The 27,845-nt window shown below is 47.1% G+C and overlaps 2 protein-coding genes and 3 non-coding genes across 5 annotated transcripts; 1 reads left to right on the top strand and 4 right to left on the bottom strand.

Moving 5' to 3' along the window:
- The first annotated feature begins 3,301 nt into the window (after positions 1 to 3,301).
- On the top strand, positions 3,302 to 7,462 carry LOC144150847 (uncharacterized). The gene is made up of 4 exons (XM_077682209.1): positions 3,302 to 3,738; positions 3,862 to 4,106; positions 5,601 to 5,960; positions 7,062 to 7,462. Exons 1-4 carry the CDS (start codon positions 3,506 to 3,508, stop codon positions 7,460 to 7,462), a joined length of 1,239 nt encoding a protein of 412 aa, XP_077538335.1. The 5' UTR covers positions 3,302 to 3,505.
- A 3,787-nt stretch (positions 7,463 to 11,249) lies between these two features.
- On the bottom strand, positions 11,250 to 19,712 carry LOC144150840 (uncharacterized). The gene is made up of 3 exons (XM_077682197.1): positions 18,697 to 19,712; positions 16,993 to 17,200; positions 11,250 to 12,725 (listed from the first exon to the last, which is right to left on the bottom strand). Exons 1-3 carry the CDS (start codon positions 19,177 to 19,179, stop codon positions 12,343 to 12,345), a joined length of 1,074 nt encoding a protein of 357 aa, XP_077538323.1. The 5' UTR covers positions 19,180 to 19,712; the 3' UTR covers positions 11,250 to 12,342.
- A 1,546-nt stretch (positions 19,713 to 21,258) lies between these two features.
- Positions 21,259 to 21,331, bottom strand: Trnaf-gaa (transfer RNA phenylalanine (anticodon GAA)). The gene has a single exon. It is a non-coding gene; the product is annotated as a tRNA-Phe (tRNA).
- Positions 21,332 to 21,859: 528 nt separating this feature from the next.
- On the bottom strand, positions 21,860 to 22,023 carry LOC144150856 (U1 spliceosomal RNA). The gene has a single exon (XR_013318583.1). It is a non-coding gene; the product is annotated as a U1 spliceosomal RNA (small nuclear RNA).
- A 3,229-nt stretch (positions 22,024 to 25,252) lies between these two features.
- On the bottom strand, positions 25,253 to 25,325 carry Trnaf-gaa (transfer RNA phenylalanine (anticodon GAA)). Its single transcript has one exon. It is a non-coding gene; the product is annotated as a tRNA-Phe (tRNA).
- Between the last annotated feature and the right edge of the window lie 2,520 nt (positions 25,326 to 27,845).

Below are 27,845 nucleotides of genomic sequence, written 5' to 3'. Positions count from 1 at the left end.
CGAGAGCAGAAAAAAAACTATTTACCAGTGCGGGTCCGCATCAACACGCAAACACAATCGCTTTTTTTCATTCCCCACCAACGACGGGGAGAAAAAAAGATGGAAAGGAGGCGAGTGTGTGAACACGCGCGTGCCTGTCGCACAGGTGGCCGGGAACTCTCGGCCAACGAAGCAAGCGATGCGAGACTCGCTGAGCGCAGCCCCCGAGTGAAAGTGTTACGTCGTTCCGACAATCGAGCGTCGATACGAGCGCTCCGGGCCTCCCGCCTGGTTGCGGACAGTGGCCCACATCTTGGAAGGAATGCCATGCGGCTGGCTCCTTGGAACTCAAAAAAGGAACTGTCCGAGCGGGGTGCTCCGCCGCGGGTGCTCGCCAGTGGAATTCCCCCCGGCTGCTCCGTGGCCTCGGCGCGGATCCGAGCTGGCGTATATCGCCTCTTTTCCAGCCCATCGTGGAGACAGAAAAAGCGAAGCGTTCGGTGCCGTCGTGCGGTCGAGCGCGCACTGGTTCGTTTGGGGATCATCAAGGAGGATTTGAAATGACTGTTTTCTTACGCGGTTAAGGACGCTTTGCGGGAATAAGAACAAGACTTTGGGCCCGTTTTGGAAGGCCTGTAGGAAAACAATAAAGCAATATACTTACGCGGGCCCCCTTCGCAGCTGGCAGACCTAAACTAAAACAAGTCAGACGGCAAAGGCAAGCTTCGAGCTACTTGGGAATCAGGCGTTCAAATGTAGGCTAAGCACGAACGAACGGCCTTCAGTTAGTCAATGACCTAATCAGGGAACACAGTAAGTGCGGTTCATACCGCGTCCGGCCGTCGTGCTTACGCCATCGCAGCGGATTATGGTAAATCCAGTTGTGATTACGTTTATTCTCTAGTCTCGGGGCTTCGTGCGGGAGGGGCGAGTGTGGGTCACACCTAGGTAGGTTAGTTAACGGCGAAATAAGTTCATCTTTCTGTTTGCTTTGTTGCGAACGAAGAAGAAAGGAACAGGACGCCCATATGACTCTACTATTTTGTCGTGTAGACAACTGGAAGAAACCAGAGGTGGGTATATATTTGGGAACCTACACCAGCCTAACCATTGCAGAAAGTCGGTTGGAGCGGCAGTATGTCATGAATCGTACATACATCAGGCGCCAGGAGTGCGTGGGCGAGCAGTGCTAACGTGCATGAGCACGTGAAAATTGTAACAAATCTTCTCGTAAAAACATTCCTGGGTTTTGTTAGTGTAGTTCCATCTAATTATCGATGGTGCTACAGAAAGGAGCCACAGCGTAAAAAGAAAGCTGGAACTCGAAGTAATTTGAATTCTGGTATACGAAAACATTGAGGGGCTATAGCCAGGAATTTTTTCCGGTGGACCCGCGCTCGACCAAAACATGGGAAGGGGGAGGTAGAAAGGCTTGCTGCGTGTTGTTTTTCAAACGAAGCTCGCGCTAGACCAAAACGTGGGAAGGGGTAGGTAGGAACGCTTGCTGCGTGTTGTTTTTCAAACGAAGCTTGGTATAACTGACTTAAACGTGCGACATGTGTATGCTAAACGCTAACAGTAAAGCCCACATCAAGAAGCTTAGATGATGATGATGATGATTACAACGACGATTACCTAAATTCACGTTCGCCGATCTATGGGCTGGCCACGGGTGATTCGTTCGGCCGAAGAGCACACTGGTATGCGGGCACGCGTTGGTGAGCGCATCGTGAGCGTGCTTGTGAGTGGCGTGCGGACCCCGAAGTTCGCCAGGCTTTTCCGGAAAAAGGCGGCCAACATTTGGTGTTCATTACCAAGATTCGCGTGTTTTATATTTTCCTTCCGGAAAGGGACGAATAATTTTTCTAATCAGCTATGAAGCACAGTCGAGCACGATTTGAAGGTTATCGCGAGAACATCGAGCGGTAAAGCGTGCCAGGGGCCTAGCGGCTCGTTTCGGAACCATGAAAATCGAGATTTCGCCACGACCAAATTTATCACTCTTCTGTTCCTTGTTGGCTGTTCCGTGCTACAAAAATGGCGCCCACGACCATCTTGTCACCCTTTTACACTCGCTGTGATCACGCACAGACTTGGTTTATCTACGCCGACGATAACGAAATTGCCAGAGAAGACCTGCGAAAGCTGGTGTTTTGTCTTCCTAATTTGAACGAGTTGCGCTTCCGCAATAACCTTCAAGTCGCACTCCACTGTACTTGCAGCCCATTCGTGTAACTTGGCGGCGAAGCAAGCAAACCTGCGCCTTCGTCCTTAAGTAATCGCCTTCTTGTTATTTTGTTGTGGGCTCGTAACGTCCTTCGTAAACCTACACTCAGAGGAACACTTTACTGCACTTCTGTTGAGTGTTGAGCTTCTTGCACATTTCTTAAATTTTATTCTCCCTCTAGCTGTTAATTCTAACAGGCCAGGTTTTAGTAAAATTGACGTTAAATAAATACATAATGGTTACTCTCACCAAGATGGAGGCCAAGGAAGTAATGCAAAAGTGAAAAAAAGACAAACCTCCGCATTAAAAAGAATTATACCGTTTTGATGATGTGGAGGCACTACAAGATGGGCAGAGGAATGATTTTCATACAGTAGAAATTATTGAACTGCAGTAGTTAATGAAAGGCAATGTCGGTAGGAAAACAAGCAGATTAAGGATTGATAGTTGACTTAAAAGTACAGTGACATGCATGCTCTGTCATGTTATTACACTTTGTTCCATAGTAGAGACAAGGAATGACACGCTATAAAGTTCAGATTACATGTATGTCCATAGGAGGCTTTTCCTGGTGTTCCGCCGTTTCCCGTCTGTGGAGTTCCGCCAGCGGGACTGCCTCAATCGCCTCGCTGCGGGTTCCCGGTGAAGCTCAGCGTATTCGGCGCGAAATGCTGCGGGAGCAATTCGGAGTTGGGCACGCCCCCCGGCTGTATGTGTTGACATGTACAGCATCTGGAGCGGCAAAAGGGATCAGTGGGTAGCTTATTCCTTGTGTTTAGCTTTGCATGAACAAAAATGTCCTCAAAACTGAAGGTTCCGCGCCTGCCGGCGTGGAACCTTCAGGCATTTTTTCAGGTGACTTGAACCGCACGTGAGCCTGGCGTCAAAAATTTCGGGGGTGGAGGGGGGGGGGGGGTGCAGGGGCCCGTTGTGCACCTCCCCTGACTACGGCCCTGGAACACTGGAAACATTGGTTGACGTTTGCCTGAAGAAGGACGGTATTCTCCTTGCTTAAAAAGCTTAATTATTTGGAGATTTTAACGCGCCGAGGCTACACCTGGTCATTGAGGGGCTCTGGATTAATAGGGAGTTTTAGAATAGGGGGCCCCAACGCTCTGGGGCCCCCAAGCGTCTTGGGGCCTCGTACTGCGCATGCGCAGAACCCAAGCCGCCCTTGGGGTTTTGCGTTTGCGTTTAGCGCGCACGCTATTTTGCTGAAATAGCGGGCGCCCCAAAGCTGGCCCCAAGAGGAGCTTGCGTCGCTCTCGCAGGCAGCGAGACTTCGCGTGATCGACAAAAATGGCCGACCCCAAAGGGCAAGATACCCGAGCGAGGTTCACCGTCGAGGATGACATAAATTTATTAAAGGAAATTTGCGCAGAAAATCCATTTAAGGACTCAAAAGCGTGGCTGGTCATCACCAAAAACATCGAAGTCGGCACAAAAAGGATCTTCACTGTGCGGGCCATCCGCGATCGTTGCGACCTGCTGCTCGCACAGCTCGTGCATGAAGATCGCACAAACTTAAAAAAGTAAGTGCTGCTTTCGTTTGCCAATTCTACCACTTGCGTTTGTTGACAGAAAGCGTGGCATTTGCTTCATTGCCTGTCACCTGCCGCCTACAGAAGTTCAGGAGTTCGTGCGCTACGTTACAGGTCCGGTACTGAAGAGCAGTATGACGAAAAGCACCACCTACTGCAAGATACGCTTGATCTGGCAAAGGAGTTCGGCTACCAGATTAAGCGGTCGGCGGTGCGAAAAATAACCGTCGCCCGCTCGCACCAGCGCTCCGACACTGCGGCAGAGCGGACCGCGGCATCTACTGCACGAGACACCGCGGCGGCCGCTGCTGTGAGCAGGAGCTCCGCCGACAGCCTCACGCAGCCGGAAAATCCCGAGTGTAAGTGACCGCCACGAGCATGTTTCTTTGATTTTTGAATGCTATTTTTGAAATCAAGAAAACAACCGCGTGCCCATTGATTGCAAGTGTAGGCGCCGATGCCCGTGTCATCACGGGGGCGCCGAGTGAAAAAAATAAGTGGTGTCTGGTGCCGAGAAAATTTTGTGCCGGGTACAAATACGGAAGCATTTGGTAAAAAAAAAAAGTGGTCCGGTTTTTAAGGAAGTTTTATCTTGAGAACTGGCGCTGAAAAGACCGACCAAGAAAAAAAAACACAGGGTAATGCGCTCCTGTTTGTGGTCTGGCCCACAGAAACACAGACCATCAAACCTTTACCCTGCGGTTATTTTGTGGTGGTAAATCTGCCTGTCGTCATCGATTTTTTTTTTGGCTCCGTTTTTCGTGAAAAACTTTCGTTTTGTTGCCCTATCATTAGTTCCTACTTGACAACATTCAGCAACCCTGTCAAACAACTGCAACATTTCCTTACTATGCTATAACATTTTTTTGTAGAAGAACTACGTTTTTGTCATGAACGGTAAAATATACACTACGCCCACAAATGACAGTCACCCGCAAACCTCAGATATATATATATATATATATATATATATATATATATATACAGATGTTTCTTAGTGCAATTGTTGAAGTTACCAGCACCTTCCCCGCCAAACGAGGCTGGCTGGGCTTCATAGTTGGCTTCGATCAGAGAAAATTACGCTTCACATAATAGTTCCTTTCGCACAATATGCACGGCCCAATAGTTTTGTCGTGAATTGGGCTTTTGCAACAGATAACATTTGCTGTGAAATATATTGTCACGGGTGGACAATGCCCCATGGTGCCACGGCCAGGCATCGAAGACGAGGAAAAGGCTGGCAAGCAGCCTGCATAGGCTGTCACGGCTGCTTGTAAATATTGTAAATAGATCATCCATAATCATTCATGGTTCGAGTATTGCCACTGTGTAACAATATTTTCAAATACAGTCGAACCTCATTAATTCAAACTCACTTATTTTGAACTTGTGGCTTATTCGAACTGATGCTGCGGTCCTACCAAAGTTATGTGTATTTCAATTGCTTTCGTTAAGTCGAACTTGTTTTAATTTGAACAAATTTTTGGGCCCCTTTGAGTTTGAATTAACGAGGTTCGACTCTACTTGCCCAGCTGTAACAGCGTTGCTCGGAGCGGTCCCCCAAAAGTGTGCAGTAACATTTTGCAGAGTTGTTGCTCATCGTACACTGTGGTAAAAAAGTACTCTTAAATTATTACTGGGGCGCAATGAGTCCAGCAGTTTCTTTTTTCATGTCATGTGGTTGACTGTGCTTTTGGTATTGTTGATAGAACGTACAAGCTGCATTGAAAAACATTTTTGTCGGATGCACGTAAAAAACTGCCGATTTTCTACCATTTAAATCGTTGCTATATTATTATACTTTGTGTTTAAAATATTTGCAACTTTTTTGCATTACGCAAAATGTTTTCCAGGGCTGCATGGTATATCGCCTGGCGTCGCAGACGTACTTCAGTATGTTTATGAAGACAATGCGAGATACCACGACGACATCCCGGAAGACACGCGGAGCAGTGGTGAGGAGGGCCCCAGTGATGACCTGCAAGGCACCACCATCCGAGGCCCCAGCTCCAGTCATGGCCGAGGTGCCAGTGGCAGCCAAGTGCTAAGTGTCCGGGAACTGTTAAGCTTCCCCCCGCAGCAAACGAGCCAAAGCACCGACCGCCCCACCAGTGCCAGCCAAGTCCCAAGTGCGCGGGCAACCTCAAGCTTCCCCCCGCAACCGACCAGCCAGAGCACCGGCCCCAACAGGGACGCTCCACAAGGAAGACGGGGCAAGTTGATAATTCTTTTCTGCTTCGGGACACTTGTACGCACTTACTCGTTGAAAATGCAAATTCGGCAGGGCTTGCAGAACTAGCGATTGCATTAAAAATGTAATGCACATTCATTCTGCGGCAGTAACAATGGTTGGGTGAAACAAAGGAAGTTGAAAAAGTAAACTTAGACTAAGTACACTAAGTACACTGACTACATGCACAGCATTCTGGTGACAGGCTGTCATGCTTTCACAGTTTGCACGTTTACCAGACACTCTCCCTGATATCGCTTGATCACACACTTCTCTGCTGTGGTAGTTACGTCACAATACCTGGAAGCGATTGCAGAGAAGGCCCTTGCAGATCTGGGGCATTTTATCTAGCAATAAGACAGTTATTTTTAAATCAAGCAACAAAAAAGTTTGTTTCTCATTTTCCAACAGGGTGATAGAAAGGGCTGTATCTTCACGCGCTGATATTTCCACGTGCCTTGACAGAACTACCGCAGACAATGGCACGCTCCAGCACTTTTCTTTAGGGAGTGTGTCCACTAAATGTATTTCAGAGTGTGTCAGCCTTTCACCAGAGTGCTCTGCAGGCACAGAGCGGCACGATCTCCTGTGTTTATTGTCGTAAAGCTTTCGACTGTACACTAACTAGGCCAGTACAGTGAAATGAAAAGTCGACTAAATAAGACATATATAAAAACAAGTCCACGGGGGAGAATGGACAAGGCCCAAAGCCTGCCTCGACATGTAACAAGGACAAGTGCTCACACAAAGTCAATTGACAAAACCAAGTGGAAAAGCAAAGGAAACTGTGAAGGGAACAAAGTTGGTGGCACCTCACTTTAGTTGTTATGCCACCAAGCTACACACTGCTGTGAGGTGTGTGGGATATTAAGCTTAACTGCAAACACGTAAATTTTTTTCCTCCCATCACTATAACCTTAAATGAGGTCCCATTTTACCTTCATTAAAATACAGCCACAGCACTTATGAACTCAACTTTAAACCTCAATACGTGCCACTCTGAATTTCAATAAAAGGCTGTTACAAAGAATTGTTTGGAGAACAAGTGTAATGATCTTGTGTTTCTTTTTTTGGTACTTTGTAGGCGTTAGCAGGCCCAGAGAACCGGAGAACAATCTCCAATTCTTTCAAAGAAGACTAACCCACGGGAATGGATGGCGCGACCAAGAAAACTCAAGGGAGCTTCGGCGCCTCGCCTTAGAAGAAAAGCGCCTGGATTTCGAGTGGGCCTCACTAGAGCAGCGAAAAGCGGAATGGAAGGCTGCATGTGAAGAACGAGAAGAGGAGCGGCGGCTACGGATGGAGGAGGCGGCCGAGCTCCGGAGGGAGAGAAAGCAGGAGCAAGAGGAGAGGGCAGAAGAACGGCGATTATTGCTGGCGCAGCAGGAAGCTCTCCTCCAGCAGCGGGCGGAGGAACACCGCATGTTTATGGCTCAGCAGGAGGCACTTTTAAATGTCATTCGAGCACTCGCCATAAAAAAGTAATTGCCTCTGGCTAATCCATCCTTTACCTCTAAATTTTCCAAGTTAGTCCCTCCATCATATTATTGGCCTTCTCCGTCTTCTAGACCCGTCTTTTGTTATCCACTGTTACCTTTCATCTCACTACACAGCCAGCCTCAGTTAATTTATTTCCTTTTACTTACTTATTTTTTCATGTATGATATCTACTTCTGCTTGTTCCCTGATCCAGGAAGGTCGTTTCCTGTCCATAAGTGTTGCTCCTGTAATTCTTCGCTTCACGGCTCATTAGGCCAACCTTATTTTGCTTTCCTGTTGTTTAGTGAGGTGGTAAGTTTCCTCTCCATATGTCATCACCAGCAGCATGTTTTCATTGTATATTCTTCTTTTAAGTGAAAGAGGTAGCTGCTTTTATTTGTGAATGAGTGCAGGGTGCACCCCAGCCCATCTCCCCCTCCTATCAGAAATGATTTGATTTGATTGTAGGGTTTAATGCGCCGACGCAATGCAGGCGATGAGGCGCGCCGTAGTGGAGGGCTCCGGATTAATTTTGACCACCTGGGGATCTTTACCGCGCACCGAAATCTCGTTCACGAGCGTTTTTGCTTTTCGCCTCCATCAGAAAAGCGGCCACCGCGGCCGGGAATCGAACCCGCGACCTCGTGCTCAGCAGCGCAACGCCTTAGCCACTGAGCCACCGCGGCGGGTTCCTCTCAGAAATGCAAGATTATGTCCTTGTCACGTTCTGCTTTTCCTCTTTTCATGCCCTTGACAGCCTTTTCTACTTGTTTAGTTGCTACAGTCGAGCCCGCTTATAACGAACCTGAGCGTCACGCGGCCTCCATTCGTTATGTCCCGAAGTTTGTAGTAAATGGACCCGTGTAAAAAAAAGTAAAGAAAAAGAAATCAGAAGTCAAAAGAGAATGTATTTTTTTCGCAAAGAAGTTCATGATGGCTGCTTGTTTCTGCGGGGCAGACTTGATGAGGGCGGTCTCCAGTTTATTTAGAGCAACCGCGTGATCTTCGCCGAGGCCCTTGGCGTAAACAAGTTGTTTAAGGTCCTCTATGTAGCCCATACAACCGGCGCACTCTAGGCGCAGGCTCAGAAGTTTCGTCATCATCCACGTCAGATTCCTTCGCATCGCTCTTGCCCCGCCCCGGCTGCACTTTCGAAGTGGTAGTGGGTGGCAGGAAAAGCAGGGTCACTGCCGTCGGGGAAGTTTGCACGTGGAGCGCAGAGCAGTTATCAATTACGAGCAGCACGTGCATGCCTTGTTTCTGCATGTCACGGTCGAACTCACTCAGCCACTCCACGAATAAATCGCACGTCATCTACGCCTCAGCGTTAGGCCTGTAGTGCACAGGCACATAGCTCCTAAAGCAATGTGGCTCGTTCGATTTTAGGATGATGAAGGGCATGCGCCGGTCGCTGCCATCCATGTTAGTGCACAGAAATAGTGGGACGTGCACTTTGCTATGCTTCCTGCCAGTGCATGTGTCGCTTTTCATAGCATGCGTTTTATCGGGAAACATCTGGCAAAATAACACCGTTCAATTTGCGTTATATACGTCACACTTCGCATAGCTTGAAATAACTTCTCCATTTTTTTCAAGCCACGCTGCAGCATCTTGGTCACTTGCGGACGCCGCCTCGCCGACAATCGACTTAAAAACAATGCCGTGCCGCACATTGAACCGATGTAGCCACCCATTGCCTGGGCAAAATTCGAAGTCTCTGGCTTTGCGTAGCATCATTGGGCCACTTAATGGAATGTCGCAAGCCCGTGCGTCGATGAACCACTTCAGTAGCATGTCGCCGGCAGAGCTGGGAAGAGGCCGTCGTTTCAACCCACATCGCGGTGCGGTCATTCGCTGTAACCGATCGGCAGGGCTCAAAGTCGTTCAATGTACATGGGATTTCATGTCATTGAAATAACGTATATTTTGACCGTTACACAGGTTTTGTTCGTTATGAGAGAAAGTTCGTTTTAAGTGGGGCTGTTATATGCGGGCTCGACTGTAGTTGGACATTACAAGCTAAGCTCATTCCCTCAGTTTCCCCTGGTATAACGTCGTTGGCATACAGGCTGGTGTTGAAATGTTCAGCTACTTTTATTGCCTTGTCTATGTTGTGTGTAATGTTGCCCTTCTTGTCTCTGAGTGCATACATTGTCTTCCTCTTAGCTGTTTTCAAACTTCCTCCTAGTTCCAGTGTTTCCTGGATCACTGCCATGTTGTACGCACGAATGTCATTTGCTAAACTTGTAGTAATCAGCTTTGTCAGCTCTGCTGATTGAAGTTGATTCACCGTACTTGACACCTTTATGATCTTACGTTTCACAAGTAGTTCCTTCGTTTTCCAAGTTAGCTTTTTAGTTTGTTTCCTACATGCTGTTCCCCCACACCTGCTTAATCTGTGATTGTCATTTCTGGGTTGTCGTTTAGCCTATCTTACACTATCCTTGTTGTCCTCTTTGAGAAGTGCAAATTTGTTTGAAAGGTTTCGTGTGTCCTGGCACTGAGTGATTGCATGTTCGGTTTATTACTTTTCAAGATTTTCCTTCTTTCTTTTTGAGATTCACCCTTACCTGCCACTACCAAATGATGAGGGAAATAAATATATGTAAGCTTTATAACCACTTGTGTGTGATGTGTATTTTAAACCGCTTTGCTGGTCAACCACTTTCGCAGAGTGGAATGGTTCCTAATTCTCAAGCTTTTAGAAAGCAAACAAGTTTGCGGCCTTTAAAAAAAAAAGGGGGGGGGGGGACAGTTATGCTTAAGGCATGAAGGTAGCAAAGCTGTATGCAACTTTCATGACCACAACAACAATTTAAGTCCACTATCGTAGCCAATTTACTTCTTCGCTGCTGCTGCAACGGTCTTTACTCCATCATCACTATACGCATGAGCTCCCTTCACTTTTTTGGAAGTGATGATCACTAGACAGTGTGTGCATACACTGTTTTTTTTTTTTTCATCTAATCTTGGTCAACAATGTCGTATGTTTGGCTTGACAAATGTGTGCCGGGGACGCTGGTTAGTTGCCGCGTGGCACACACACGAGCGCTGGGCATTTTTTTATTCTTTTAACTGTGGATGTGGAAGTCAAACGATTTGGTAAACAGCTTCGCTGTTAAAAAGAGGCCTCACTTTTTGGCATGCAGTGCCGATGCTGCTGCGGGCTCGGAGATGCACGTGCCAATGGGCACATGAGCAAGGGGCGTAATGGGCATGCACGCTTTTCGTATATTGTGAACGTTGAGCCTGCACTGGCTCTTGCAGCACCCTCTAAAAGCCATTTTACAGGCCGCTTGAATAGGTGTTCTTAGTTTACCCTGCAGCGCCAAGGCATTAACCAGGGAAAATTCAAAAGACAATGCAAACAGCAAAAACGTAAATGTACAGTCAGCTGCTTTGTCACTACTGCAAGCCCAGCAAATGGAAAAAGTTGGGTATAACAGCCAATCCATGGCAATGCCTGTTATGAGAATTGTAGTTGCCTTCAAAACATCTCCAGCCACTGCTCACGTACTAGCCATAATGGTTGCACTCTTCTCAATTCCGGTTTTACAATTTCCAATTTATAATGGCCAATTGGACCAGCACACCCATACTGTGGCTGTCATTTCTGTATCTTGCAGTCTATGGTTTTTAAGAGGTCAGATTTTAAGTGCTGCTGGCCTTGAGGGGAGGGGGGTGGGGACAATCAAAAGCACTAATGGCAATGAAAATGCAATTCATGGTAACAGTTTATTAATTACGAAAACATACAGGTAGCAGCAAACAACAAAAGGAATCGAGAACGTGAAACAAAATGGTTAAAAGTTAATCTGATATCCAAAACGTATCGGTGGCAGTAAACAAACTATGAAAAAAAGAAGAAACAAGAAAAAACAAACAGTTTAATTTAAAGGAAACGGGTTCCTTGACAATAGCATCTGTCAATCTGTTGCACTCTTCAATCAATCAATAAGTTTGTTTGACATACACAAACATACAGATGTCAAGAGCACGGACAAAAAGCCTTGCATTCCAAAAGTGGGCGCAACCATTTTACTTCGGGGGGGGGGGGTGGACCTTCAAGCACCGTGGAGCGCGCACATCGACCGAAAAGGAGCAGATGTAAACAGCAAACAGACAGAAAGAAGGCGCCTAAATCTGGTTCCCAAGTGGTGTCTCAAACCACCACCTCCTCCTCAAGCTGGGCCCCAGAAGAGTGTCTGCACAAACAACGTCCCACCTTCAACATGACCAATACTTCTGGCATACATTGTGCCCCATTGCTAACCCCACCTCTGCGCAACTGGGCTCAGGTAGCTGCAAACCAGGGATCGCCCACAAATAAGGCATCAACTTGGTCTGCACCCTGTAATTTGAGACAACGCAAAACACTTTCGCCACTTTTGCGTGTTCTTTTGCTCCAAGAAACTGACTGTCTTTCGGTTCACCTCACACACTACAATGTGTATGTGTGTCCAACGATGCTTACTTAGAATAGGGAGACATGGTAAACACAATCACCCAACGCCAGGGGCCAAGCTGTGGTGCTCATGGACAGATGTTTACAGCGACAAAAAGCCAACAAAAGCAACTTGACGGGGTCTGCGCCACTTAATGTACAAGTCACGCAAAATTATAAATACAAATTGTAGTGCAGGCCGCGCATGCATGAATATTGCATTTATACATTAAAAATCAAATAGCAATCAGCACCACCACCTTATCTAAGGGCATACAACAACACACATCTGCTCAAGAGTACACATCTACTCACAGCCTGCACGGAAAAAATATACGGAGTGTCTAGAGTGTCATCCAATGACACTCTAGCTGATCGCTGCAGGCATGGCTAGAGTGCCGTTTCATACTACTCTGGATGTCTAAACATGCAGCACGGTAGGTTAGTGCAAATATTCATGCAATGATGGTGGCCGCAGGCCGAAAAACATGCCTACTTGGCTGCCATAGACACACGTGTGGCAATTTGTGAGAATTGTAGCCACCTTGTACATTTGTGGCACATTCTGTAGCAGAAGTTTTTGATTTTTTTTGAAGTCAAGGAAGGCAAACAGATTTACTGTCTTCCCAAAACCCCATTCAACTGCCTGGTGCACGGTGCTCATGGTGCTGTTAAAGTTCTGCTGCTGCGGGCTCAGGGATGAGCCTGCATATGGCCGCATCAGCAGTGGCCGCAACGGGTACGCAGGGTCGCCATATATCGTGTATGTTGTCCCTTGCACCAGCCGTTGCAGCTTTTCGTACAGCCCACTTTCCCTCAGCATACCTGCGAAAAATACAGACAATGAGATAGCGTGTTAGTGCACTCAACTCCCTTTTGGAAAACAACTTTGTTGAGTCGCACAAGCAAGGCTGCTCAGACAACCATGCATGTACAGGATTGCTCAGAAGTAAACGGAGCACGCAAGCAGTGGCCAAACTGCATTGCTGCACCGCGTATGGGTGCCGACGGGAACCAAGGAGCACCGGTCTAAGAGTGCGTTCGCACTGCACTTGCCGCCCTATCTGATATGTTTAATTACCGCTTTGCTGGCATGCCATATTGGGCGTAACGGTCTTCCAAAAGCCTCACTGCGCTATAGTGGGGCACACCTTGCAAACACGGTATTGCTATGCTAAAAATGAAAATTCTGTAATCATACTATATCCGTAAATGGCCATGCTTCACTGCGGAACAGGCAATGTGGAAAAGCCAGCTTACAAAAACTAAGCTTACACTGATTTTTCGTTAGTTGGCTTCACCTTTAGGACAGATGCGTTGCTAGAAGGCATTTCTGCAGGGGCAATAAAAGCCTCCCTAAAATATGGATGTCCTAGTACCTTTTTTTATTTTTATAAGGTTTATCTATTTGTCTATACTGGGAACTGGTTTTTTCCGTGGCAGGAAAACCTGCTCCGGAAGGAGTGTGAGGCGATACCACACCCAACTATAGTAAACTGTAGGTTCTTGACTGAACGATTAATTTAAATTTTCAATACATGAAAATAATTTGCATGTTTTGAAACAAAAATCACATGAAAATGGTTTACTTTAATAATTTACGTGAAAGTAATTTACATGCTACAAAGCACCTTCCACCCTAATGGTGTCATGAATTCTGCGGGGAAATGAGGCGTACCTATGAGGCGTACCTCACCATGCCCTGACTTCCCATTCCGCCTTTACAGCCAGCCACAAATAGTCGGCGGTCGTCGTGGTGAGGTAGAAAATTTATTTCGTTTCCCCAAAAATGCTCTCTATGGGGTGCAAGTCGGCCCCATTCAGAGGCTACTCGTACAGCCGGACATCGCGCTCTTCCAGTAACCGCTAAACAGCTTTGAAAGTGCGGAAGGGGCTTCGATCTTGTTGTGAGATGTAGCACCCCTCTTTGAAGGGCCCGTTCAGGGCGTTGGGGATGAGCTCATTCTCGATGACTTGGCAGGATGTGGGTGGGTTGAAAAGGCGTGGAAGCCTAATTAGGGGGCCAAGGCAGTTCCTCGTTACGGTTCCCCACACATTCACGGAACACCGACTGCTGCTGAAAACCTGGGACACATGCTCGATCTAAGAATTGTCGGAGCAGCTGATTTTCATACATTTTTGTATAGTTTTGATAAAACAGAAATGACAGCCCTTTTCAGTAACCAAACTCCCTCCATGAAAATTTCTGCCGCCGATTTTTCCGCACACCTAAAATGGGGAATCCGAGAAATATTCAGCTTCGCTGTAAAAAAGATGAAATCTCATTGCAATTTGGAGGGAAAGAATGCTGCCAGTGGTCTATAAATTGGATAGTCTAAATTTTGTGAGTGGCAATTTGGTCCTCAATGATGATGATGTTTGGAGTTTAATGGCGCAAGGCCAACTAAGGGCAAAAAGCGCCAAACAATAATTTGGTCCTCAATGCAAATCTATTGGCTGCATGATGAAGCTCCTATTGCATGACCTCATAAGAGCAGCTACTCGACTGTCGGCTACGCAAGAAGCTAGCACGTTCCAGGGACATGGAACGGCAGTACGCAGTCATTCACATCCACACCCACTCGAAGGGGCAAACATATCAAACGGGCCCCCAAGAGGGCAGAGAACACTTGCGCATTGTGTGCTTCCAACTGATTCTGGGAGGAGAAAGGAGCTAAAACAGCACCACACGTGCATAAAGGAGTTGCACTACACCCTCCTCCACATTTGCAGCCAAGGCATGTGAAGCTATCACCCAAAACTGGCTTCAAAGTGGTGCGCTCAAGTCCCTTTATATTGAATGATTGGGTCGTAAATCATTTATAAGACCGCATGCTAAGCCGCTGAAGCACCACCCACACAAGACGATGTCATAGAGATGGGACTCATACAGGCGGCAAAGATTGCGATACGCAAGGAAGGCGGACGGTGACAAGCAAGGGCACCTACAAAAGCTGGCCTCTGCTTGTAGGTGATGTGAGTGTTCATAAACCTCATCGGGATGTCACGAACTTGTGGCGGTGTGAAAAAATAATCATCAAAAATGACAAAAACAAAAGAAATATATACCGTACCCCTAAAACTACACATAATAAATTAGGAAAATAAAGCCCCTAAGATTAGTTATGAGAACGCAGTGTTAAGCTTTATCATGTGGCCGTACCTAAATATCCGAAGCAAAGTTATCCAGAACCATTAAGACTTGGGACGTTGTCCATTTCTGTTCACGCACCCTCAGAAATACTGCCCTAATTGAAACAACTATCGCTCTGCTACAGAGTCGGGCAAGGAGTTTTTAACAGCGGAGCTGCTTTACGTCTGGGCTTTACGGCAGTCGGGTGTAATATCGCATCATGCTCCTTCTGAGGCAAGTTTTTCTACCCCCCCCCCCAAAAAAAAACAAAAAAAAAACATCCCAGTGAGGATAAAACAAAATCATAAAAGTGGTCCAACGGCCTTCATATTTTTCATCAGAAGACGGCTTATGTTTTCCCTAAAGTGAGTCTGCTAACAGTGCATTTTCACGTAGAGGTGAAGCCGACTTTCAAAAGATCGGTGTGATCTTGGTTTTTGTAGGCTAGCTTTCCCAAACTGAGTGTTTCGCCGGGAAGCATGGTTACCTATTTGTGAAGGTGAGAGAGAAATCCCTTTATTTTACGAGCAAGTTGGCTTAGGAACACGTTGTGGCTGCGGTGGCTAGGGCGGCGGCTCGGTCAACCACAAGTAGCTGCACCCCCGCTTCCGAGTGGCCCAACAAGTCCTACCACTGCTCACTGCTGCAGATGGCTAGGTGGTGGAGGGGGGGGGGCGGCGGCGTGAGACTTGCGAGGACAGGCCACATGGTGTGAGAGAAGGCGTCAAGGCAGTCACAGAGAAAGTTAGGGGAAGGGAACTGAGAGGAATGGACCTTGTGAGGGAAGGTACGACTGGCGCAGGAATTGGTCTGTGTGGGAAGGTACAACTGGTGCAGGAATTAGTCTGGAGGGATCGCCATAGGCGCTCCTAAGCGTTGGGGAGGGATGTGTGGTCAAGGTGGATAGCGACGGCGGCAGAAACAGTGATGCTGTGTGACTTCTTCACGTGAGAGAAGTCTATTGCGGGCCGACCGAGAACCGTGGTGGGGAGCAGGAACAACCCCAGCACGGCTAGTATGTTCTCGTGCTGCTTTGTTGCCCGCCTCAGGTTAGTATGATTACAGAAAACGGCTCCAAATTTGGTGTTATTGAGTCAGTAGTGAAGTTGTAAAACGAAAAGTAAATGCCGTCTGCTGGCAATACATGGCCATCCACGGAGGGAGTTGGGTTACAGGAAATGGCTGTAAATGTTGCTTTACCGGAACTATCGCAAAATAAATTATATGACAATGAGCCACGAGATGACTAACATTATGCCCCACAGCTCCACTGGCCATCCTTCATATAGTAGAAGGGCATTGAATTTTTTTAACCGTGCGTGTCGAAACATTGGCTAATTAGTATTTTCTTTACCTTGCCATTGACATAACAGCGCCAAAGGCGTCAAATTCAAAGCTGTAGAAGATTCTCGTGAAAAATAGCAACGTAGGGTGCTCTCCCAGCCCCCTGCTTCGAGAAAGCGGTTGGTCCTGCTTTTGGCCGAAAGTATGGACGGCCTGTAACAAGCCATAGGCAGCTGGTTCGCAGTCACTGGCAGCCAGCGTGCCCGCAAGCCGCCACTCGCGTCTTTTTCATTTAAAATAATAAATTGGGACAAATGAAAGATTTGTTTTTGTAAGGTGCTCTTCGTTACTTTCATTCTTGGACAATACGGTCACTTTACACATCTCACCTTCGGGGCGTGCTGTCCTCGAGACACTGAATTCGGAGCTTTGCTCGGTTGCTGGCTGGTTAAAGGTCTCTGCTTCAGATTACGCAAAGATGGCTGTAGAATGAGCTGGTCGAAAACATGGCTATGTGTTCATATTTCTTAGTAGCTGAAAATCCCATTATTGTCTACAAAGGTTAAACTTTGCGCTCATGCCCCGATACCACAAGTGCCCTTTACCAAGCACTACAAGTGTCCTTTGCCTTCGCAGCTATTGTGGTCTACACCCGACGACAATAGCTACACTCACCAGCATCATGCCTGTGCCCTGGGTAAGGCCCATCCAGTTCGCACACTATGCCATTAGCACACATGATGGCCTGGTACTTGACTGCATGGACCCTCTTGTGCCCCGAGAAGTAGATCCTCTGCTCCACGGATGGCCAGCAGATGGGCCTTGCAGTGCCATCCACAAAGCCCCAGCAGTTTGTCAAAGCAGCTCCTCTGTTGTGCACAGCCTGCAGTGAAGAAAGTCTTAATTAAACACGCAATGCGAGGAAAGCTTGTAACCGTACTAGCACGCACAAAAAGAAAAAAAAATGCCAGGTCGGCTGCTTAACACAGGAGGATCTCATAGTAGTTCTTTAGCACTAAAAAGGAGCAATTGCTCTGTTCATACATGTTCCCTATTTGACTTGTCTTAATGTAGTCTTTATTGTTCTGAAATTGAAGAAAGCTTTCAAAAGGTGGACCTCACTGCATCGCTGCTTGCTATGAGCCAACTTTTTGAAGTGTCATAGCATAGACTACAATGCAGTGCACGGAATGTAATTTGCAGGAATGTGATCCTCGGCTCCCTTATTTAAAGAAGTGTCATGCCGGACGGACCCCGGGTTTCTGTGTTGGTACTGACTACAGTGACGGGGCCCGTCGCTTTAAAATCTGCACTACAGTAACGGGCCCCCTCATCTGTTCATGCACTACACATGTTTTGCCAGTCAGTCGTTCGCACGAGCTGCCTGGCGCATGCGCTGCCTGGCGCTTGTTTATGGAAAGGCTGTGTCTAGCGTTCCGTCCAGAAGGAACGGCAGCTGTCACTAAATTTCCGTCCAGAGGAAACACAACTCGCTTTGAGAGCAGTCTCTCTTGATTTTTACCCAACCGGCCAAACCGCTACCGCTCACTGACTAGCCGGAATCACTCATAATTACAAATCATTATTAATAATTACACATGGTCGGACTAACTCTAGCTCTATCCGAACGGATCTCCAAGCCGCCACCCGACGCCCGCTTCACAATATTTCAGCGAGAGCAGTCGGTCTTGATTTTTACCTAACCGGCCAAACCGCTTCCGCTCACTGACTAGCCAGAGTCACTGTTAATTATTAATCACTGGTAATAATTACAGGAGATCGGGCGTAACTGGCGATGGCTACGTCGGCCTTGGCTCCAGTGAGCGGGAGTGGTTCGCCGCTTCAGTAAAAAACCAAGACCGACTGCTCTAACCGTGTGAATGGTTTTGCTGTTACAAAACGCTAACCACGCAGCCACACACACACACACACACACACACACACACACACACACACACACACACACACACACACACACACACACACACACACACACACACACACGCACGCGCGCGCGCGCACGCACGCACGCACACACACACGCACGCACGCACGCACGCACGCACGCACGCACACACACACCCAAAAAATACCACGGTGCGAGAATCGAACCACGGACTACAACGTCCGTAGTCAGCGGCAGAACCACAACACAAAATCACAGAACGAGAAGCGGCGGCTAATCGGCTGGTTTTGATTTTGTTATATTGAGAGGGCCCCGTCACTGTAGTGATTCTTTTAAAGTGACGGGGCCCCGTCACTGTAGTGCAGATTTTAAAGCGATGGGCCCCGTCACTGTAGTCAGTACCTTCTGTATTTCATAACTTGGCGAGTGCAATACACCACGCTGAAGAGTAACGTAAGCAAGCATGTACTAACCTCGGCCAACTCCGGGAGGTCGTCCACGGTAAGCCACTGATGGGAGTTGAGGTCTCCCAACAGGTGGCCGAACGTGGTCTCGACGTGGTTGAACAGATGGTTCACCACACTGGACATGCACGACGAATGACGACCGAACATCGGCTCTAAGTCCCACCACCTGTTGGGGTATGGCAGTCGCCGCAGACCCATCAGGAGTGCCTCCTGGCCCGAAACTTTCACACCTTGGCTGCTTCGGATTACATCCGGCACTCTCAGTTCCCCCTTGAGCAAGTCGAGGTGCTGCTTCTCGAAGCGGAACATCCTCCGGAACTCCTCTTCATCGAAGCTGTTGACGTCCAGCAGGCCGCCGCTCGATTTGTACTGGCGTGGCTTTGGCTCCCGGTAGCCGAGAAAAAGGTCTTCCAAGTCCGCCCAACTCAAATCTAAATACAAAAGCTGGTCACAAAGGACGCTGGCACGGGTTGGCCTCAACTTAGGCATCGTTCAACGATGAGGAGCACTACAGGAGCACAACACTACAACGATCAGGAACACTACAAACAACACTGAATAAGAAAAAAAGCTAAAACAAACGGTGAAATTATGCGCACCGTTGCAAGTTATGTACAGAGAAAAGAAAAGAAAACACAAGAGAAAAGACAACTGTGAGAAGTGGCGCACAGAAATGAGTACACTGTAGCCCAGTCGAAGTAACTAGCCGCAGTACTGACATTGGATTGTATTGACTTCATTATGCTGACGCTCCAATATTTTGAAAAGAAAAAAAATATTTTAACTATACTTGCTGCATTATTAGTTGCATTGAAGGCAAAATATAGTACACCCACTAAAGTATTTGAAAATTTTGTAATTTACGCCTTCCGAAAGCTTTGCTCGTTTGCCGCAACAGCGCTGCGAGTGAAACACGCAAAGCGGCCGGGGAAAACGCTATACTAAAACTGGTCGCGGGCAAGCGTGTTGCGTTTGGGTTCCCCTAACTTCTTGGGGGCCCCAAACGCAAGGGCCCCCTATTCTAAAACTCCCTAATTTTGACCACATGGGGGTCTTTAACGTGCGCGGAATTTTCTACACATGGGCGTTTTCGTTTTTCTCCTCCGTCTGTAAACCAGCTGCGCGGAGGGGTCGAACCCGCGTCCTTGGGCTCAGCAGCACTACGCCTTAGCCATTGGGCCACCGCGGCTGGCACCTGCCATGAAGAGAAAATGCAAGTTGGTTTTATTCGAAAGATTTCGTGTTTTATAGTGCCCCCAGCGCTTGTCCGGATACAAACGGTGCTTTATTCACTGAGAAATTAAACAATTTAGGTTAAAATTTTGATTTTCCCGCTCAATCGTGCGTTTTCGTGGTCCCAAATGACATCACAGGAACCGACCGCTCTGCAGCCTAGACTACCTTCATTCACGCATTCGCCGTACAGGGCAGAGACAGGTATACGCTGGCGCCGCCATTTTCGGTTGCTCGCTCGCCGCCGAAGCAAGTCATTGTGTCAAAACCGCGCTAAAATTATCGCCGCAACGCGGTTTACTGAAGACGTTTGAATCATATTGTCTGTTTCGCGTTGCTAGGTCTCGTGGGTAACGAAAAGAATAACGCGTTGAGCCAGTTGGCCCAATTGCGGCGGCACGGGACCGTTCAAAGGTTGTCTCCACCGTGTACAGCGGTGTTGATTTGTTCCCGCGTTTCTTTACGTTCCGTAACCTAGATAGCGCCACCATACCGTGGCAAGCGTTTGGTTTGTTTTTGCCCGCATTTAAACCTGGCTTGTTTTTGTTCTGGGAGAAAATATTCGTTCCCTGAAACAGTGCTCGCTCGACAAATGGGGTCACGTAAGACACCGTTGCTTGCGTCAATCGGCCAGTGTCGTCTGAGACAACCCCAAGCCCCGTAGTGCTGTGCAGCTAAACCAAGCATGCTGTGCGCAGTACGAACAGCAGAACGCATCAGTACTTCTATGTTTACATGTGCTTTCGTAACTTCCACTGTCCCATCATTCTTATTGCTTTGTAAAGAATGTGCCCTAAATTTAAGCGCAAATCGCTCGTTCGTCTAGTTTGTAAGCTCTACCTAATTTGCGTCTGCTTCTGCCAGCCTCCGCCAATCGCAGAGCTTAGCTCATGTGACATCATAGGTTCTGTTGCGGGAAATGAGCTGGTGGGTCGCATGACCATTCCCGTTTTTCCCAATTATGTAGCTTATTTGGGCGAAGTTTACGTTAAAAGTGGTGTCAGTATGATTCTAACGAGACAATCTTTTGAATGAACCAAACTTGTGATTTCTCTTCATGGCTCCTTTAAAAACCATACCTTTGCGCTGTCTCAGCTGTCGCAATTTTTGTGACGACTCCTTCGACAACAGAACAGAGAAAAGCGTAGAAATTGCGCAAGCTAATTAAGCAAAAGTTAGGCCTGACGGATGGTGTATGCGATGAACGTGCCACTCTGCAGATACTACGGGTTTTGCGGGCATCGTTTCTGGCCACATTTATGGTGTTATGAGAAACAAAACAAGAGACGGTAGAGGAGAAAGCTGTATTGTCCCAAAAAAGAAAAAAAACCAACGTGCCGAAACCCGGGATCGAACCAGGGACCTTTAGATCTTCAGTCTAACGCTCTCCCAACTGAGCTATTTCGGCTGGATGGCAATGAGCCGTTACATGCCCTACCAGGCGTCGCTCGCGAGTTACGTAATTTGCACAGATAACAAACGCATTCTTCCAGACCCTGTGAGTCAGAGTCGCCTGAGCCTGCATGCTCTGCAACATTTCTGCTGCGGGCTGTACGCTAATGCTGTACGAGTGGCTACAAAGAGACTCGGTGAGCTGCGGGCGACGGTGTATTACACGGACGAGTGTTTGAAGTGGCAAGTAAATACAAATACAAAATTGCAATTATGACAATGTAATTACTACAATAATATATACTAATAATTACTACTAATAATATTTTAACAATATGGCATACTAACATTTCACTTCGAAGTGGTATCTCTCAGGTGTGGAGTTCTCGGAAATGCTGTTCATTACCTACCCTCCGGTAAACCTGGATTTGTACGGACTTGAATCACTACGTTCAACGGAGCGGGTTCTCAGAGGTAAAATCGCACCGTGGAGGGTGCCACCGATGCAGAGGTGTGCAATTTCCTGATTTTGGGATTGATTGCGAAGGGGGTAGCGCGAACGCAGTCCCCCACTACCAAAAATTGCATGCCCCATCTGCCCCAGTTTGCGGTAGTGGCAGGGGTCAACACGAGCGCAGTGCAATGCCCGCATCTCGCCCTGGGAGCTCCGCCTCGATGATCACGGATACTCCGGCACCAGGTAAGTATGCTTTGGTAAAGTCATAGAGAAATAAAAAATTGGAAGAGTGGACACACGGGCTTATCGTGGCCGAGTGGCCTGACTCACGCACCATCCGGCAGTGGGCGCAAGTGGTAAAAAACTATATATTTAAAATTAAGCTAACACACAATATTATACTTTTAAAATTTTGTTACACATTAGACTACACATTTTTATTTGTGTAATAAGTTGAATGGCTGTGAATGTAAATTTTTGTGGCTTCTTTTTATTTATTTATTTATTGATAATACCCTCAGGGTGCATTGAAGTACATTGCAAGGGTACAATAAATATACACAAAAGTATACAAGGAAGATGATGCAACATTTAAAAATATCGACAGCAAGAGAGAAAATAAATAAGAAACATAGAAGTTCACTGCTGCTTGCCATGGTGCCCACACAGCTCCCAAATATACTTTCGCCAGGTGCCCGTTCTCGGGATGCGTTTCTTTCGCGAGCCCGTGGGGCAACAGGTTTGTTTAAGCTTTGTATTATGTTCAGCTCGCTCTCGCTCTTCGTCCTGATTTTACAAAAAAAGACAAAGGGATTCAGGCTATGTGAGCAGCGTTATCATTTTTGTTAACCCAAACAGTAGCTGAATTGCATTAAGAATGTGCCTAACCAGTGTTGCGAAATTACAAAGACCCATATTTTTAGTGTTGCTAATAGCTTGACCGCATGATTGCTGAATAGAATAAAATAACTTGTGTTTTAAATAGGTGGCATGCACTGAAGGCAATACTTGAGTACTAGTTGCAGTGAAATTTACAGACTATTCGCAGGTCATCTGTGATTGCAAGCAGTTTGTGTACTATATCACCTATCAACTGTGCAGGTCTACAGGTGTCCTCAAGACAGAGCCAACCAGCCAGCTGCATTCGCCATACCAAATATGGTGTAAGCACTTCATGGATCCTGCCCTCACAGGACTCACAAAAGTGGCCGTGCCAACTGTTCTCCCAGAGTTATTCAGTTGCATTGATGACTGCCTGCAATGCTTCTTGCTGCCTTATGCTTCTGATGGATACCGCAACTGTATTCCATCTATTGAACCTTGACATTAGCACCTAAAGTCTAACGCAAGTCTCGGCACTCAATAAGACGCGACCACTGAAAAGACTATCGTTGACTTAAGGAACAAACTGTTTTTTATCACTGACATGCCTCATCTCATAAAACCATTAACAACAGCGTATACAGTCTCCAAACTCCACTCGCAAATTATTGTTGCTGCTAGTTGTAATATTGTGAAAACAGTACATCCACAAAAACCCTTTTACATTATGAAGACTGACAGGCTAAGAGGTCATGCCAAATGTCGTTTGTCACCGTACGTGCTGCCTGTAGTCGGACTGGCCTAGATGAAGACAACCATGTTGGTACCTACGTTGTCAAATGCTTATGGGATTCTGCAATGTGCCACCATTGTCTCATACACGAGAAGCATATACTGCTTCCCTGTTTCTTATATTAGACTGTTCGTATTGACAGCGGAAGGCATGAATTTGTGTGCCTTAATCGAGCCTGGAACCTGTCGGTTGACTACGTGCACGTACCTAAAATATCCCCGCCTGGCCCTTTGCCTTTACTGGGAAGGCGACGCTTTCGCAAGGTAACCCGGCTTCTTGGGAAAATGCACCCTTGCAAGGAACCAATAGGAAGTTGATTTTTTTCCTCTTAACCTTTTGCGTGTGCATCTTCACAAAAATGTGATTTCTGTTCAATTACTGCTACTGATTTGAAGTTGCCCCGAGGCAATAGACCTCATTAGAGTTCATCAAATAAGCGAGGCCATCAAAGCCTAATTTTTTCCCTTCTTTCACATCCTAAATGGAGAAATTGCCAAACTAAAAACATTATCTGCGGAGATAGTGGTTGTAAACAGTTGCAAATATCCCAGTCTCTAGATTATGTTATGGTTGATATTTTTGTATGACTGCAACAGAGCACAGAGTCTGAGGGTGTCGTAGATACAAGTAAACCTGTGGATGGCTGAGTCTTCTGGGTTTTCTGCATTTTCAATTACCGTGGAGAAAAAATCCTTTGTGTGGTTGTGATAGCTTTACTTGTGCATTTTTTTTCATTCCTGGAAACGTATTTTCCTTTTACTGTGTATTATCTCTGTTGTGTATTACTCACTGTTTATTATTATGTGTGTTGCAAAGAATGATGACAATTTGAACCTGTTGTTCCGTTTAGTGTCATGCAATAAATATTTCTTCATTTATGATGTCTCTCTTTTATGTGGCTTGGCAACATGTGAACACACGACAGAATTCTTAACCAAGTGTGAATGGTACTGTAAATTGCAATTTCACATTTTCAGAAAAAAGGTTTTTTTTTTTGTAAAAGCGTGCGGGCACAAAGCCTGAAAATATGTTCAAATAAACACTAATTATTGCATGAAAGCGTCCGAATACCGTACCGATGCCCGTCACCGTGAGCAGCGCTTTCAGTCCTTCAACCTACCCGCCAAAATCGGTGTCCGCGAAACCGAAAGTGAACGTAAGTATGGTTAGTAGTTTGGCTACCCGGCCGCTCGGTGCGCTACATTACAGTACAGTCATTCGGCCGCAGGGCTCTATGGGAGTGTCCACTCTTACCAGTATTTCTGTCTCTATGGTAAAGTCGCGCTTCGTTACCCGACCCAGGGCAACATGGCGTGCGGTACCGGTCGCTTGAGGCCAGCACATCAAAATGTGGCTGCAGTGTTGAAAATATTGCAATAATTTGCACGCTTGTATAACCCAATAAACTAATTATTCAATAACTTTTAGTCTATCCTGCCATTTCACGTAATATGTGGGTGACCAAAGTTAAAGAAGATACAGGAAAATAATTGCAAACAACCCTGGTTGACATTTCTGGGACACTTTGCAACTGAAGATTAGAGCACGTGGCGTCGCATCGCCCTCACAATGGCAGAAAAACCTGCCATTGTAAGATTTCACAGCTGCATGCGCATGTGATTGCAACATTTCGAACGCGAGGGACATCCACACGTGTGAGCCAAATGTATTAAACGCAGGTGCACGTTTGTCGGCTTTCTCACAGTCCTTTGACAGAAAAATATGTTTCATTGTTGTTAAGTTACTGCGTGGCTTTTAAAGGCAAATAGAAGTGCAGCGTTTCTGGTCATGTTTATAGGGCCATGAGAAACAAAACAAGACACGGTAGAAGACAAAGCTGTATTGTCAAAAAATAAAAAAAAGCTTGCCGAAACCCGGGATCGAACCAGGGACCTTTAGATCTTCAGTCTAACGCTCTCCCAACTGAGCTATTTCGGCTGGACGGCAACGGAGCGTTACATACCCTAGCATGCGTCGCTCGCGAGTTGGGTAATTTTCACAGATAACGGACACATTTTTTCAGTCAGCTGTGAGTCACAGTTGCCCGAGCCTGCGCTCCAAAAGTTTTCTGTGGGCTGTACGCAAAGGTTGTACGAGTGAGTACAAAGAGTCAGTGAGCTGCAAGCGACGGTGTATTGCACGGGCGAGAGTTTGAAGCGGCAAGTAATTAGAATTATAATATTATAATTATGATAGTACTATTACTATTACAGCATAATTAACGGTAAATACTTATTTTTTTCCCCGGCATCTCACTTCGAAATGGTATCACGCCGGTGTGGTGTTCTTGAAAACGCAGCTAATTGCGCGCGGCTCTTCGGTAAACCTGAATTCTTACGAGCTTCAATCGCTACGTTCAGCAGAGCGGGTTCTTACGGGTAAAATGGCACCGAGGCAGGGTACCACCAATGCAGAGGTGTGCAATTATCTGATTTTAGAATTAGTTGAGAAGGGGGATAGCACGAAGGCAATTGCATGCCCCGGTACAAGCCTTTCTGTCGCAAGACGGAGGCATGCGCGGCCTGGTGGCAAGTCGGGCAGCGGCAAGATGTATGCCCGAACATCAGGACCCCCTCCACGGTGCTCCAGCTGCGGCGCAAGGAATTCCGCTGAAAACCACCCGTGCACCCCCGGGTGCATTGTGTGCGAGGGCCCACATGTCACGGGCTCCGCCGACTGCCCCCGACGCTTCCAGCCCCGCAAACGACATCCCTCGTACGCTCAGGTTGTTTCAGAAGAAAGAAAACTGCCAAAGGCTCCGGACGATGGGCCCGCCGATTTTCCTGGATTCCATCACGCAACCAGCCCCGACCAGCTCCGAGCGCCAGACTCGGGGCGCCAAGGATCGAGGAAAGCCATCCCGTGATGCAGGGGAAACAGCGAAGACCCGTGCCAAACACAAGCCTCGGAAACAGCTGCTCCAGGGCAACGAGCTACACTCGCTGGCGAGCCCTCGTCCGCAAACCCTCCCCCGCCGAAGCGTAAAGCCACATCCGACGACCCCCGCGCGCCACCCTGTAGCCAGGAGGAACAGGCCGAACAGCCATAGCCCACATCGAAATAAATTTCCAGAAAGAACTGCTGGAGCAAAAAACCGAATACACCAATTTACATCAAATGCTGCATGCTAGCGTAACCGCCCTACAGGCTGTTCGCTCTGAGGTTGAGGCTGTTCGCTCTGAAATGCGTTCCTCTATTCAAGACATTGTACGCCATATAACCAATCCCATTGCATTTGGCCCTGCCATGAATCCGCACTATGAATCGCCCATCGAGTAAAGATGCTGAGGTCATTCGCATCTGGCAGTGGAACTGCAGGAGCTACCGCCATAAACGTGGAAACTTGCAGATGCTCACTCAATCCCGGGATACATTGCCGGAAGTTATAGCCCTGCAGGAAGCCGGCACGATGGTTAAGCTCCCTGGGTATAAAGCATTTCAAAATTCTAATGATCCCAAGAGGGCGGTGCTAATTTTTTTTTTCAATACTGCCAATCTCATTCCGAGACCATAGCAGGTGGGCATAAAGATTGTACATGCAGGTGGTACACAAATAAATATCAGCGCAGAAAACAGAAACAGGAATGTAGTGAAATGACAGCCATCACAAAGTATAAGAGCTGAAAATGTACAAATCAGTTTACTTTTAATTATACAGTTAGGAAGAATACGGAGCTGAGATTCGTGAGCAACACACTTGAAAACGTACACCATGTAAAGTAAACTTGCACCATGTAAACCTTACACCATGTACAGAGGTCAAAAATGTTAACAACGCGCAAACGCGTGGCTTTTGATACGTGCAGCGCAGCCTGCTGATAGCCTCCGGCGTGAACAGCGATATTAGGGGACGGCGCGACGGCGCTGCGGCAGATAGGCATGCGAGAGCTATTGCCGATGCTTCCTTTTTTGGGTGAAGAGGTTCGACGCCGAAATTCTCTCACCACTAGCGCTGCCAACGCCTATATGCAACATTATCTGACACTGATAACCAGCGCAGTGTAGTTCTCGCCTTTGGTATGGTTCCGATGTAAAGAAAAGTTGAATATGGGTCGGGCACAGCCATTCTAACGTAAGTTGTGCAGGAAAGGACGAAACAAAAGCGTTGGCTCAGAAATTGCCTCAAGACGTTTATTATTGGCGCGGTGGAGTTTGAGCATGCATGCGCAGGCACACAAAGCGAGGCGAGGACTCTCGCATGGCTCCACGTTTTCACCGTCATTTTTAATAGCGGAATCACCCGCAACATTATTTAAGCGTTAGTTTCTTTTATTTTCACACCCGCAAAGAAGACAATGACAAAAGCTGTCCTCGAAGAAAAAAAGTCAAGAAATGCAATTGATTTATGAAACTGCTTTTAGAACACAAACAATCGTTCACATATGCGCTCAATGCCGAAGCATTTCCCCTCACCTCTGAACAACTTCTTCCATTCTTCCATCCATTGTGTACTACGTC

The sequence above is a fragment of the Haemaphysalis longicornis genome, unplaced genomic scaffold, assembly GCF_048455015.1.
Source record: "Haemaphysalis longicornis isolate Haplotype H1 unplaced genomic scaffold, Haemaphysalis longicornis Haplotype H1 scaffold_80, whole genome shotgun sequence".
Lineage (NCBI taxonomy): Eukaryota > Metazoa > Arthropoda > Arachnida > Ixodida > Ixodidae > Haemaphysalis > Haemaphysalis longicornis.
This window is presented reverse-complemented; position numbering and strand designations above follow the sequence as displayed.